We start from the raw sequence: 12,361 nt of genomic DNA, 5'->3' as shown, positions 1-12,361 counted from the left end.
AGAGCATGAAAATGGGGAGGGGTGTGTGTCACCCTTGGCAAGACACGAGTTCTTGGGGAGTACAGTCGTCTGAAAAGGGTATCTAATGGCTTTTATCTTTGTCAGTCTTTGTTTTCTGGTAGTGATTTAGTCCCTTCCCCACCCATCTAGCATGGTCTTTAAGAAGATTTCCCTTTTCTCCCCAGGACGTTGTATATCGCTAAGCTATTTGAAACTTTATTTTTTAGGGACTACATCCTATCTCTATTTAGGTTCTTTTTAATAATATCTCTACATGTTCCAAGCAAATACCAGTAAATCTCAATCGTTTCATAGGTATAACAATAAAACATACAGAGTAGATGATATCGACTGGGACCAGAATCCAAAGAGCACCTTCAAGAAAGCAGACGGCTCTGAAATCAGTTTCCTAGAGTACTATAGGAAGGTAAGGGGTCACCGTGGACCTGATCTTTTAACGTGTGGTATGTAGGCCTTAGAGGAAATCTGAGCTCTACTCATTAGGATTTTCTAACGCTCGTACACATGGAACAGATTGCTTTGAAAACTGTAGAAATGTGTTTGTTAAGGCGGTCGGAGCATAGTTCACTTGAACTCGTTATCCAATGAGAAGTGCTTGGGCCCGTTTCCTTTTCCCCAGCCGAACAGAAGATGACATTTGAATTTAAGCATGGGGAGGACAAACAGGATGATAGGTAGTGAACACCAGAAGTTCACTGTTCTGACCCATATTCTGCAGTGGACACTTTTTTAGATTCACCCAGGGATGGGGGTTAAAGATGGCTGAGTCTTCAGCATGAGCTGAATCTGCCTATGGGTTACTCTTAACTTGCATCTCCCGTATCGACAACCTCAGACCAGCTTGTATCATCCAGGCTAGGTCCTTTGACTATGGGACCTTCCGACGCTAGTTTTATACAGAGTAATCGCTTAATTGACAACAGCGGCAAGAAAGAACCGCTGGGACTAGAAGAGAACACGAGCGCGCACGAACGTCGCCGTCCCGGGAGGGGCAGATCTGGCCCCTCAGTCCTTAGAAGGTTGCATGTGCTCTGTTACAAGTGCTGGAAAAGCGTTTGTGAAACGCTCTGCACTTAAAATTTTAAAACTTGGTTTTGAAGTGCTAAGATTTATCTTCTTTTTTCTACTTTCAGTACGTTATTTCCTTTTCCTAAAAAGCTGGGCAGATGAGCTGTTTGTTGTGTATTTATATCTTATGTCAGAATCATACGTCAGGTTGGTGACCCTGAAGTGTCTTGTTACTTGCTGGTTATCGACTGTTGTCTGACCTTCAGCTGCTCTGCTATGAATGAAAAGATCAGATGCTCTGGAGGGAGAGGATTCTCTGTGAAGTCGCGTTAAGAGCTGTTCTCATTTTGGGCAAGATGAAAAACCGGCCGGGGGCCATCTCAGCTTGATTTCCCTACTGCCCTTTTCAACCTCTAACTGCTTGAGGACTCCGGCCGTGTTTAACCTAGATTCCTTCCGGGCGTTCGAGGCTACCGTGAGCAATGAGTTGGCATCGTTGTGTGGTTTCGTAATCCCTGTCAGGGTTGGGAAAGGTTGGTACGTGTCAACAGCAGACACGAAGGAGTTCTCAGCGGAGAGTTTGGTTTAGACCCGAAGGAAGGTCAGAGGAAAGTCCTCCCCTCTTCTGCCTGGTAGTGAGTCTCAGGTGGCAGCTCCTTCTCCGAAAGTGGCCTTCTACACGGTGGCATACTTCGAGGCTCTGCCTCGACCCCCGACCTAACTGTATTTTAACTTGCTAGGTGATCTCCAGGCTCATCTGTTGTCAGACTAAAAGTGTTCTACGTTCACAGTTCTCTGGTTTCCAGCTCCAGCCCAGACCTGTCTAAGCCTTCCGGTTCTCAGTGTTTGCAAGTCTTAAAGACTCCTTCCACGTGACCAGCGCTGAGCATGTTGTGTCCCATGACCTGGCCCCTGTGCCCCGCTCTGGGTCACTGCAGGACTGTCACTTCCTCAAGGGCAGGGATTTTGTGGTTTATGTGCCCCTCCCCCCCACCCCTGTGCCCGCATAGGCACCGAGGTATTTGAGTGGACGAACACATGCCTGACGGACAGTTACAACCTCCCGCCAGCGGACAGCTATGCCACCTGCCACCTGCCTACCTTGCTGTGTTCCTGGTCATCTCCCTGCCGGAAATGGCTCTGTCCTCCCCCTGCTGAGGGGCTGCCCTCCCTGTGGAGGCCCCTGCTGTCTCTCATTCCGCTGGTCTCTCGGTTTTCATTTCTCCTGCTTCCTGATCCATTTTCATACTCCTACAGATGGGATGTTATTTTCTACCCACAGCACATAAGTGGTTTCCCCTGCTCCCGTGGCCTGTTGAAGTGCACTTGGTCTGTATCCAGTGAGTCCCTGAGCGATGCGGCCTTGGCCTGCTTGCCCTTCCTCACCTCTGTCACCCTGGCTGTCTCCTCTAAGCCTGGGGCTCCCCCTGCTTGGAACGCTCTGCATGCCTCATTCGTGTTCTGAGGCCTCAGTCTCCACTCAGATGATTTCTTCTGGAAGACTTCTGTCACAGCCAGGCCTCATTGGGTGTATCTGCTAGCTTTACAGTTAATCACAACGGGGAAAGGGTGAAATGTTGGAAGGATTCCAGGCATTCTTAGGACTTCCCAGTGGAGAGGCAGTTTCAATGATAAGTGATAGCTTGGATGTTCTATAGCAAAGGTCATATTTAAGGAAGCACAGAGAGAGAAGGGCCTTTGAAAGGAAAGATCACGGTCAGTTTTTAGCTTCTGTTCGGGCCCCGGATATAGAGAGGGGGTCCCAGGGTTCTGCAATAAGGAGCCCTCAGTGAAGTAGGGACACACCTGCCTCCACTCCCACACCCCCCCGTGGGTGCACCCAGGTAACAGACACGGGAGGTGGAAGGGCGGGGGCGGTGAGCAGGGGTGCGGGGTGCCGGGGGGCTGAGGCAGTTAAGTGTCCGACCCTTGGTCTTGGCTCAGGTCATGATCTCGCAGCTCGTGGGTGGGTTTGAGCCCTGCATTGGGCTCTGCACGGACAGCCCAGAGCCTGCTGAGATCCTCTGTCTTCCTCTCTCTCTGCCTTCCTCTCTCTCTGCCCCTCCCCCACTCGGATGTGCACTCTCTCTAAATAAATTAAAAAAGAGCGCTAAAATCGGTAGTGTAGGTGCACGGAGCAGAGGTTAGATAAGAGCACTGACGTTTTCTGCCCTGAAATAGGAAAATTAGCTTTCTTCCTGAATGGTTGCTGAAGAGTTCAGTACAGGACAAAGTCAAGAACAGACTGGGATTCAAGGTCTTCATTCACGAGGGTGGGTGGCCGGGACCTTGTCATGGGATGGGAACAGGGAACAGGAAGTAGTTCTTACTGTGTTGGTAAGAGACGGGAGCCAACGGAACGGCCGTGCTGATTAAGCTCACGTCCTGTGTGCCAAGTAGAGAGGTGTGGTTCTCTTAAAAAGAGCCCGATGAACCGGGGTGTCAAAAGATGCCAGGAGAGGGTACGAGAGATGCCACGAAGAGGGTCTCTAGGAAACCAGGCCAGAAACCCTGGTGAGGTCGTGCAAGGCCAGTCCCGTGGTTCTGAGGCCGCAGGGCCCAGCTGGAGGCCCGCAGGCCAGCGCACGCCTCCATTAACCCCTGGAAGTCAGCATTTTTGTCTCTTTTTGTGTTGTAAAAACCTGGCGATTGATGTGGGGAATCTGAAGGCTACTCACTGAGGGCAAGTTCAGCTTCTAGCAAGTGTCAGCATTTGGTAAAAACTATTCCTAATTAAAAATGTTCTCTGGCATGCCAACCTCTTCCTCCCCCACATTTATCGTTCTAGCAAGACTTGTTTCCCCCACGCTTCTTGCCGTAACACTAGTAGTTTTGGGGGGATTGTTGTGAGGACCCAGAGGTATACAGACTCCTGTTGGTAGACCAAGAAATCACAAAACGAAGTGAACTGTGACTAAAACTCAGAGTTTAGATAAAGTCAGGGACAGTGAGGCTCTTAAGTTCTTGGAAAGAACGATGAGCGATCACATAAATCACACCTCGTTTTGGTAGGATTAAAAACGGGCCTTGTAGGGGGCACCTGGGGGCTCAGTCGGTTAAGTGTCTGACCTCGGCTCGGGTCATGATCTCGCGGTCTGGGAGTTCGAGCCCCACGTCGGGCTCTGGGCTGACAGCTCAGAGCCTGGAGCCTGCGTCTATTCTGTGTCTCCCTCTCTCTCTGCCCCTCCCCCGCTCATGCACATGCTCGCTCTCTCTCTCTCTCTCTCTGTCTCAAAAATAAAAAATAAAAACATAAAAAAAGTGCACCTTGTTAGCTTTCCTTGGAAACTGATACCAGCCTTGCTGTGGGCGTCAGTTCTCAAAACACAAAACAGAAACCCCTTGGTCCTCCGACCTGTTAGCAGAGGCATTGCCGTGAACGGTGACGGCGTCTTTTCTTGACCAGCAATACAACCAAGAGATCACGGACCTGAAGCAGCCTGTGTTGGTCAGTCAGCCCAAGAGGAGGCGAGGCCCTGGGGGCACCTTGCCGGGGCCCGCGATGCTCATCCCGGAGCTCTGCTATCTCACAGGTACTGCTGCGCCCCGGCTCCCCCAGCTTGCTGCCCCGTTCTCTTCGGGGAGTCCTGAAACCCTCGCCGAGACGCCTGCCCCCTCCCCCTCCACGGGAGCCCTTCCTGCTGCCCGTCCCGTCTCCTCACCACCCTGCACCCCAGACGTTCACAGACTAGACCCTTGTCACTAACCTGTGCCTTCCGACGTCTCGTTTAAAGGTCTAACTGATAAGATGCGCAACGATTTTAACGTGATGAAAGATTTAGCTGTCCATACCAGACTAACTCCGGAACAGAGGCAGCGCGAAGTGGGAAGACTCATTGACTACATTCATAAGTAGGTCCCCCCCACGGCTCTGGAGCGTGGCTTCCAGTTTGTGGTATTTTCTTGGGTTTGGGGAGCGACAGAGCGCAGTTTTGGTTCCCTTTTGCATTTGCGGTCTTCGGGGCGGGCTCTTGGTGTTTCTAGGCGAGGCTGCTGTCGTCAGGGCGTGTCGCATTCTGTAGCCAGCGGCCTAATTCTTCGGTTAGAAGGAGGTGGTAGAGCAGAAGGTGAACCATTTTGGACAGATGGATTTTTCTGTCTTGGTGACGACATCGAGGGGGTTACTTTGAAGAGGTGGTTCGGGCATCAGAACTTAGGTGAAAGGCCATCGCGGAGGGACCCAGGGCTGCGGGGAGGGAGCAGCGACCGGCACCTTGCGTGTTTCCTGGCGCTGCGAGGCTTCCGGTCCCGGGAGACACGGGACTGCGTGCTGTAGGTCGGAGTGGGTCTGTTTGCCTGTGTCTGTTCCTGCCGTTTCCTTCTGTTGAGTGGTACGTAAATATGTTAAATTTACAGAGATGATAACGTTCAGAGGGAGCTTCGAGACTGGGGTTTGAGCTTTGACTCCAACTTACTGTCCTTCTCAGGAAGAATTTTGCAAGCAGAAAAGATTCACCAAGGTGGAAAAACAGTAAGGCAGTTCTTAAAGTTGTCAATCACGTCAGATTCGGGTGTGACTCGTGATAAAGTCCCACGCCAGTCTGCTGCTGTGCCCACTCCTCCCGTCCCCTTCCCTCGCCCCTCCCCTCGCCCCACCGCCTCCTAGGAGCAAGGAGGTGGGCCTGTGGGAGCCTGGGGCTGGGTCATCGGTGAGGCTTCACTGAAAGCCGGCTTTACTTTTCCCCGTGACACAAGTCGTTGAGCTAAGGTATTGGGTTGGCGTGATGTCTGCCGCTGAAGTGATTTTTTATCCAGGAAACTTCCAGTCTATTTGGCCTCGTCTTCGCCTGGATGACTTGTTTGTAGAGAAACATGTTAAGTGTTGCGATGCCTTTTATGCTTTATGCTCAGGAAAGGGAAGCAAGCATTCTGAAAACATTCTGGTGTGTAATGGAAACCCGCAAGTGCTAGAACTTGAAAAACCCTTTTATAGAAAATGATGCCCTTCCACCTCGTAAATGTTCTGCAAATAACAGCCCGATGAAGTAGTTTTGTGTTTTAACAGCGGGTGTTTTTATTACCCCCGTGGAAATGATAAAAGCATCCACCCCCACATAAAGGTTGTCGGGAGGTGGGGAGGACATGCAGAAAGCACTGGGTGGTTTTCCTCTAGAGGGAAAGTAGCACCAGGTCACCGAGCTTCTGGCTTGTGAGCCCTCTGTCTTGCTGTCAGACGTGGTCACCGCTCACTTTTGGTACTGACACCTCAGCCAGTTGCTCCCGTCTCAGAGCCTTGTTTCTCTTGGGTCTTTATCACAAGGGAAGTACCTCGCGTCCTTGCGGTATCTCAGCAGAGGAAGGCGGGTACGGGAGGCGGCGGGGCGGGGAATGCCTGGTGGGATAGGACCCCGTCGTCTGTGGATACCTCCGTGTCCCTTTCTCCTCCACCGAGGCCATTCTGTCTGTCACCACAGTTGAAAGTACGAGAAGTTCTGTAAGGTTCAGGATATGCCACGAGAAGAATTATTACAGACCTGTTGGCTTTGTCACCGAGAGCAGACCGTGGAATTCACAGTGTCTCTGAACTTTCTTCTAGTTCGATTACAATCCACAGTTTGCAGATTGGTCAAAAGAAACCAGAGGTGCACCGTTAATTAGCGTGAAGCCACTGGATAACTGGCTGCTGATCTATACTCGAAGGAATTACGAAGCGGCCAATTCGTTGATACAGAATCTATTTAAAGTTACACCAGCCATGGGCATACAAATGAAAAAAGCAATAATGTAAGTCTATCAAGTCATTTCTACTCTGAAAAACTGATGAGTAGTCATTTGGAGGGTGTGGGAACGCAAAAGCGATGAAAGTGTTGGCAACGTTCTAGGTGACGGGAGTTTAAAGATCTGCTCCAGTCTCCTGTAACGTGGATGCGGAACTGTATTTGAGTAACAAAGAAGGGGCGGGAGAGCAGGCAGTGGCTCCTCTCAAATTATCTCTGCTGTTTGTGTTAGAACGACCTTTGCCTGAATGACCACTCTCGGCGGTTTATTTCAGATCTCGTACGGAACGTGTCGTATGTTATAATCTATAGGAAACTGTTTATGTTGGCACGTTTCTCATTGCTTTTTCTGAATGTTGGATACCGGGTTTCCATTCCAGGATTGAAGTGGATGACAGAACTGAAGCTTACCTGAGAGTCCTACAGCAGAAGGTCACATCAGATACCCAGATAGTAAGTAGCACGCAGATACATAGGTGGGTGTCCTGGAGTGACTGGTTTCAAAAACGGCATTTGTAAATCTTAGTGTCTGAGTTTGGAATGTCGTAGTTAGGGTCATAAAGTAGCCACACGACAGAGGTCTCACCTTCATGAAGTGGCCCTGGTGATGCTGGCGTGACTGTGCGCAAGGAAGGGCCGGGGGATCAGAGCCATCTCGAATTTATTTGGATTCGAAGGCTTTAACTGTATGGGTCCCACTCTGGGTTCTCTGTTCTATTCCATTGGTCTGTGTGCTTCTTCTTGTGCCAGTGCCATATTGTCTTGACGATGACAGCTTTGTAGTAGAGGCTGAAGTCTGGGATTGTGATGCCTCCCTCTTTGGTTTTCTTCTTCAGTATTACTTTGGCTATTCAGTGTCTTTTGTGGCTCTAAGAAATTTGAGAAGAATGCTGGTGCAATTTGGATTGGGATTGCATTGGATGTGTAGATTACTTGAGGTGGTATTGGCATTTTAACAATACTTCTTTTTCCAGTCCCTGAGCATGGAATGTCTTCTTGTTTCTTTGTGTCTTCTTCAATTTCCTTTATAAGTTTTCAGCACACAGACCTTTTACATCTTTTCGTTAGGTTTACTCCTAGGTATTTTATGGTTCTTGGATCACTGACAAAGCAGGAAAGAGCATCCAGTGGAAAAAAGACCATCTCTTCAGCAGATGGTGCTGGGAGTACTGGACAGCAACATGCAGAAAAATGACCCTGGACCACTCTCTTACACCATCCACAAAAATAAACTCAAAATGGATGAAAGACCTAAACATGTGACAGGGAGCCATCAAAATCCTACAGTTGGAGAAAGTAGGCAAAAACCTCTTCGACCTGGACCACGGCAACTTCTTACTCAGCATGTCTCCAGAGGCAAGGGAAACAAAAGCAAAAATGAACTATTGGGACCTCATCAAGACTAAAAGCTTCTGCGCTGCAGAGGAAACAGTCAACAAAACTAAAAGGCAACCAACGGAATGGAAAAAGGTATTTGCAAATGACATATTGGATAAAGGGTTAGTCTCCAAAATTGGTAAAGAACTTAACCAAACTCAACACCCGTGAAACAAATAATCCAGTGAAGAAATGGGCAGAAGACATGAACGGACACTTTTCCAAAGAAGACATCCAGATGGCCAACAGACACATGAAAAGATGCTCAGTGTTACTCATCATCAGGGAAATGCAAATCAAAACCACACTGAGATACCAACCCACACCAGTTAGAATGGCCACAATTAACAACTCCGGAAACAACAGATGCTGGTGAGGATGTGGAGAAATGGGAACCTTCTTGCACTGCTGGTGGGAATGCAAACTGGTGCAGCTGCCCTGGAAAACAGTGTAGAGGTTCCTCAAAAAATTAAAAATATAATTACCCTATGACCCAGCAATAGCACTACTAAGAATTTATCCAAAGGATACAGGAATGCTGATTCATAGGGGCACACGTACCCCAGTGTTTATAGCAGCACTTTCAACAATAGCCAAATTATGGAAAGAGCCCAAATGTCCATCAACTGATGAATGGATAAAGAAATTGTGGTTTATACACACAATGGAATCCTACTTGGCAATGAGAAAGAATGAGATCTGGCCATTTGCAGCAACATGGGTGGAAATGGAGGGTATTGTGCTAAGTGAGATAAGTCAGTCAGAGAAAGCCCAATATCCATTCATATGTGGATCTTGAGAAACTTAACAGAAGACCATGGGGGAGGGGAGGGAAAAAAATAGTTACAAACAGAGAGGGAAGGAGGCAAACCATAAGAGACACTTAAACACCGAGAATAAACCGAGGGTGGATGGGGGGTGGGGGAGGGGGAAAATGGGGGATGGGCACCGAGGAGGGCACCGGTGGGGAGGAGCACTGGGTGATGTATGGAAGCCATGAACCATGGGAATCTACCCCCAAAACCAAGAGCACCCTGTACACACTGTATGTTAGCTAATTTGACAGTAAATTATGTTAAGAAAAAAGGCTTTAATTGTAGGAAATTTTGTGGGGAAAAGGCACAGAAGTAAAAATCAGTACTTAGTTGGTGAGCATGCGTACAGGTACGGCTAGGGTGGTGGCAGAGACCAGTGTGATGGTAAACAACATACGTATGTTGCTCTAAGCCTGAGAAGTGAATTGGCTTCAACTAACCCGTTCCCTTTTCCAGCCCTTCATCTCCTACTTAAGTGCCGCAGGCAGATTACTATTACGTTGTCGGGAATAACAGAGACACCTAGGAAAGCAAAGTGATTTGGTTGGGTTGGGGACTAGAGAAAAGAGAAGAATCGGGGACTATAAATTAGGAAAACACATATAAATTAGGAAAACACAGTGAGTTAAAGATCTGCGTTCAATTCTAGAACACAAACTCGGATTGGGCAGGAATTGGTTGTTTTATTTCCAGTGTTTCTAAGACACGGTGGACACAGCAGCGTAAGTTGAAAGCGTAGGGTGTACAGTGTGATCGTTGGACGCGTGTATATGTCGCAGAAACGATTATCACGACAGGGTTAAGGCATAACGTGCACAGCGTGATCACTTGATCATCCCAACAGGGCGATTTCTCTCCTCTGTCACCTCACTTACAATTTTGTTTTTTTGAAGATCTGGTCTGTAGTACCTTTCAGGTGCATAACACAGCCTTGTCACCTGTGGTCACCTGCACCGTACATCAGATCCCCAGAACTTAATTTATAACTGCAAGTTTGTGCCCTTTGACTAACATCGTCCCATTTCTGGCCGGGACATATTTAGATTGGGCACTCCATTTTGTCCCCAGAATTGTCCATGGATTTCCTGAGAAATTTCATAGGGTGATCAGGTTCTCAAGCCAGAGCTTTAAAAGTTTCAAAGCCATGGCGCGCCTGGGTGGCTCAGTCAGTTAAATGTCTGACTTCGGCCCAGGTCATGGTCTTGCGGTTCGTGGGTTCAAGCCCCGCGTCGGGCTCTGTGCTGACAGCTCGGAGCCTGGAGCCTGCTTTGGGTTCTGTGTCTCCTCCTTTCTCTCTCTGCCCATCCCCCACTTGTGCTCTCTCTGTCTCTCGAAAATTTTTTGTGCACCTGTAGGTTACCACTAACTTATTTTGCCCTATTCTTTATCCCTAAAGTACTCCAGGCTGGCAATAGAGCGTGTTTAAGTAGGTTCTCAGGTTTTCTTGGCCTTCAGTTTTGAGTTGTTTGCTCCACGTGGTTTCTTTCTTCTGTGAGTGTCTGTCACTGGGTTGAAGGGAATGAGCAGACCGTATCAGCTGACGTCACGCCGGTCAGCTCATGGTGGAGACGTGGCGGGTGGGCTTGGTTCTCTGTTCTCTCCCCTGAACTTGATCGTCACTTCCCTAATCCTCTGTGACGAGAACGTTTTTTGGTTTTCAGGTTGTTTGTCTGTTGTCAAGTAATCGGAAAGACAAATATGATGCTATAAAAAAATACTTGTGTACAGATTGCCCTACTCCAAGTCAGTGTGTGGTAGCCCGGACCCTGGGCAAGCAGCAGACAGTCATGGCCATTGCGACCAAGATCGCCCTGCAGATGAACTGCAAGATGGGAGGGGAGCTCTGGAGGGTCGATATGCCCGTAAGTTTCATTGATATAATTGCTGCTTAAATGCTTTGTTTACCAAAAACGGACTTTTTAAATACTGCTGGTATTCCGTTTATCTGAAAGCACAGGGTTTTTGTTACAGCTGAAGCTGGCGATGATCGTTGGCATCGATTGTTATCATGACACCACAGCTGGACGGAGGTCAATTGCAGGATTTGTTGCGAGCATCAACGAAGGGATGACCCGGTCAGTGCGGTCAGGTGACGGGCGGTTGGCTGTGGACACCGCAGGAGAGGTGTGCGTGCAGGGCCGACTTCTGGGGTCTGCGAGGTTCTCTTGAACCTATTGACTTCTCTGAATTCGATAATCAAGAAAGTCAGGGAAGTAGAATAACAGCTACCTGGCCATTTTCTACTTTGTCCCCTGGCCCTTAATCTGTACTAGTCAGATCACATTTCCGGCTATTTTATAGGTGATTTCTGTGGGGGGTGGGGAGCGGATCTCCTTAAATGTGGCCATCTCTGAAAAGGTCTCTCAGAATTTTTATTGACATGCTGAAACGTACCTTAAAGTTTTGGTGTTGACTTTATTTTGGAAAACCCGTTTCTTCAGTTTACCCAGTCACTTGTGTTTTGATGGAGTGAAATTGCTTTTCAGTGCTTTTCTTAGAACTAAGCATTGCCAAGAATAGGAAAGGATGAAAATTGAGGGAATGTTGATGTGTGAGCTTTAGTAACGGCATATTTTAAGGTATTTTATCTTTTTGAAAGAGTGAAATCTGTAATAAATGTCTCCTGATGAGCAGAGCGAGAGGGGGGTGTGTGTGTGTGAGGGAGGGAGGAGGTGTCTCTGGGTATCTTACTTCCGATTTCACTTTCGCCTCAGCAGTGGAATTGTGTTGATCTGTAACGAAAGAAAGCTTGGTTTGTAGCGTTATAAGTGGCTTGTCATTGCTGTCCAGGGTGTCACAAAGCACCGGACATGCCGGGGGACCTCTTTAAAGGGGCTAAAGACGAGCTGCTGGGAGGGAAGCAGTGGCGAGAAAGGAACCGCCTGCAGGCAAGGGCGTTCTCACCGCGGTCCGGGGTCGCGGTGTTTCTCCCAACAGCTGGTTCTCTCGCTGCGTCTTTCAAGATCGAGGACAAGAGCTGGTAGACGGTCTCAAGGTCTGCCTCCAAGGTTGGTCTCCTGTAGCCTTTTCACCCTGGTCCCTGACGTGGCCCTTCGAGAGGTGACCCTAGGGTTACGTGGCGCGGTGCTGGCTTTCCCGTAGCTGCCCTGAGGGCTTGGAACAGCTGTAACGAGTACATGCCCAGCCGGATCGTCGTGTACCGGGACGGCGTCGGCGACGGCCAGCTCAAAACCCTGGTGAACTACGAAGTGCCACAGTTCCTGGACTGCCTCAGGTCTGTCGGGAGAGGCTACAAGTAAGCGTGCGTGTCGTAAAGCGTTTTGTGTCTGTACAGTCACGGCTTTTTATCTTCGAGGTCCGTGTGGTAGGATGAAAGGTAAGGGAGCCCTTAACCTCAGGTGTGGGGGGCGGGTGAGATTGCGGGAGGTGCTCGTGGAGCCTTCCCTGGGGGCGAGGCTGGAG

At 49.0% G+C, this 12,361-nt stretch overlaps 1 protein-coding gene across 8 annotated transcripts in view; it reads left to right on the top strand.

Moving 5' to 3' along the window:
* Window positions 1-12,361, top strand: part of PIWIL1 (piwi like RNA-mediated gene silencing 1) — a 30,939-nt gene that overhangs the window by 11,551 nt on the left and 7,027 nt on the right. For 6 of the 8 annotated variants that reach the window (XM_027044043.2, XM_027044042.2, XM_053206413.1 and 3 more), the window contains 10 exons: window positions 316-427; window positions 4,436-4,562; window positions 4,764-4,881; window positions 5,386-5,500; window positions 6,566-6,753; window positions 7,127-7,199; window positions 10,600-10,800; window positions 10,910-11,013; window positions 11,876-11,946; window positions 12,041-12,194. In XM_027044043.2, coding sequence (XP_026899844.2) covers window positions 316-427; window positions 4,436-4,562; window positions 4,764-4,881; window positions 5,386-5,500; window positions 6,566-6,753; window positions 7,127-7,199; window positions 10,600-10,800; window positions 10,910-11,013; window positions 11,876-11,946; window positions 12,041-12,194 — 1,263 coding nt within the window. The remainder of the gene's footprint in view (window positions 1-315; window positions 428-4,435; window positions 4,563-4,763; window positions 4,882-5,385; window positions 5,501-6,565; window positions 6,754-7,126; window positions 7,200-10,599; window positions 10,801-10,909; window positions 11,014-11,875; window positions 11,947-12,040; window positions 12,195-12,361) is intronic. The other 2 variants (XM_027044046.2, XM_027044047.2) reach the window with 2 other exon arrangements.

Source organism: Acinonyx jubatus, chromosome D3 (assembly GCF_027475565.1).
Source record: "Acinonyx jubatus isolate Ajub_Pintada_27869175 chromosome D3, VMU_Ajub_asm_v1.0, whole genome shotgun sequence".
Lineage (NCBI taxonomy): Eukaryota > Metazoa > Chordata > Mammalia > Carnivora > Felidae > Acinonyx > Acinonyx jubatus.
The sequence above is the reverse complement of the archived record's forward strand: the minus strand, read 5'-3'. Positions and strand labels throughout refer to the sequence as shown.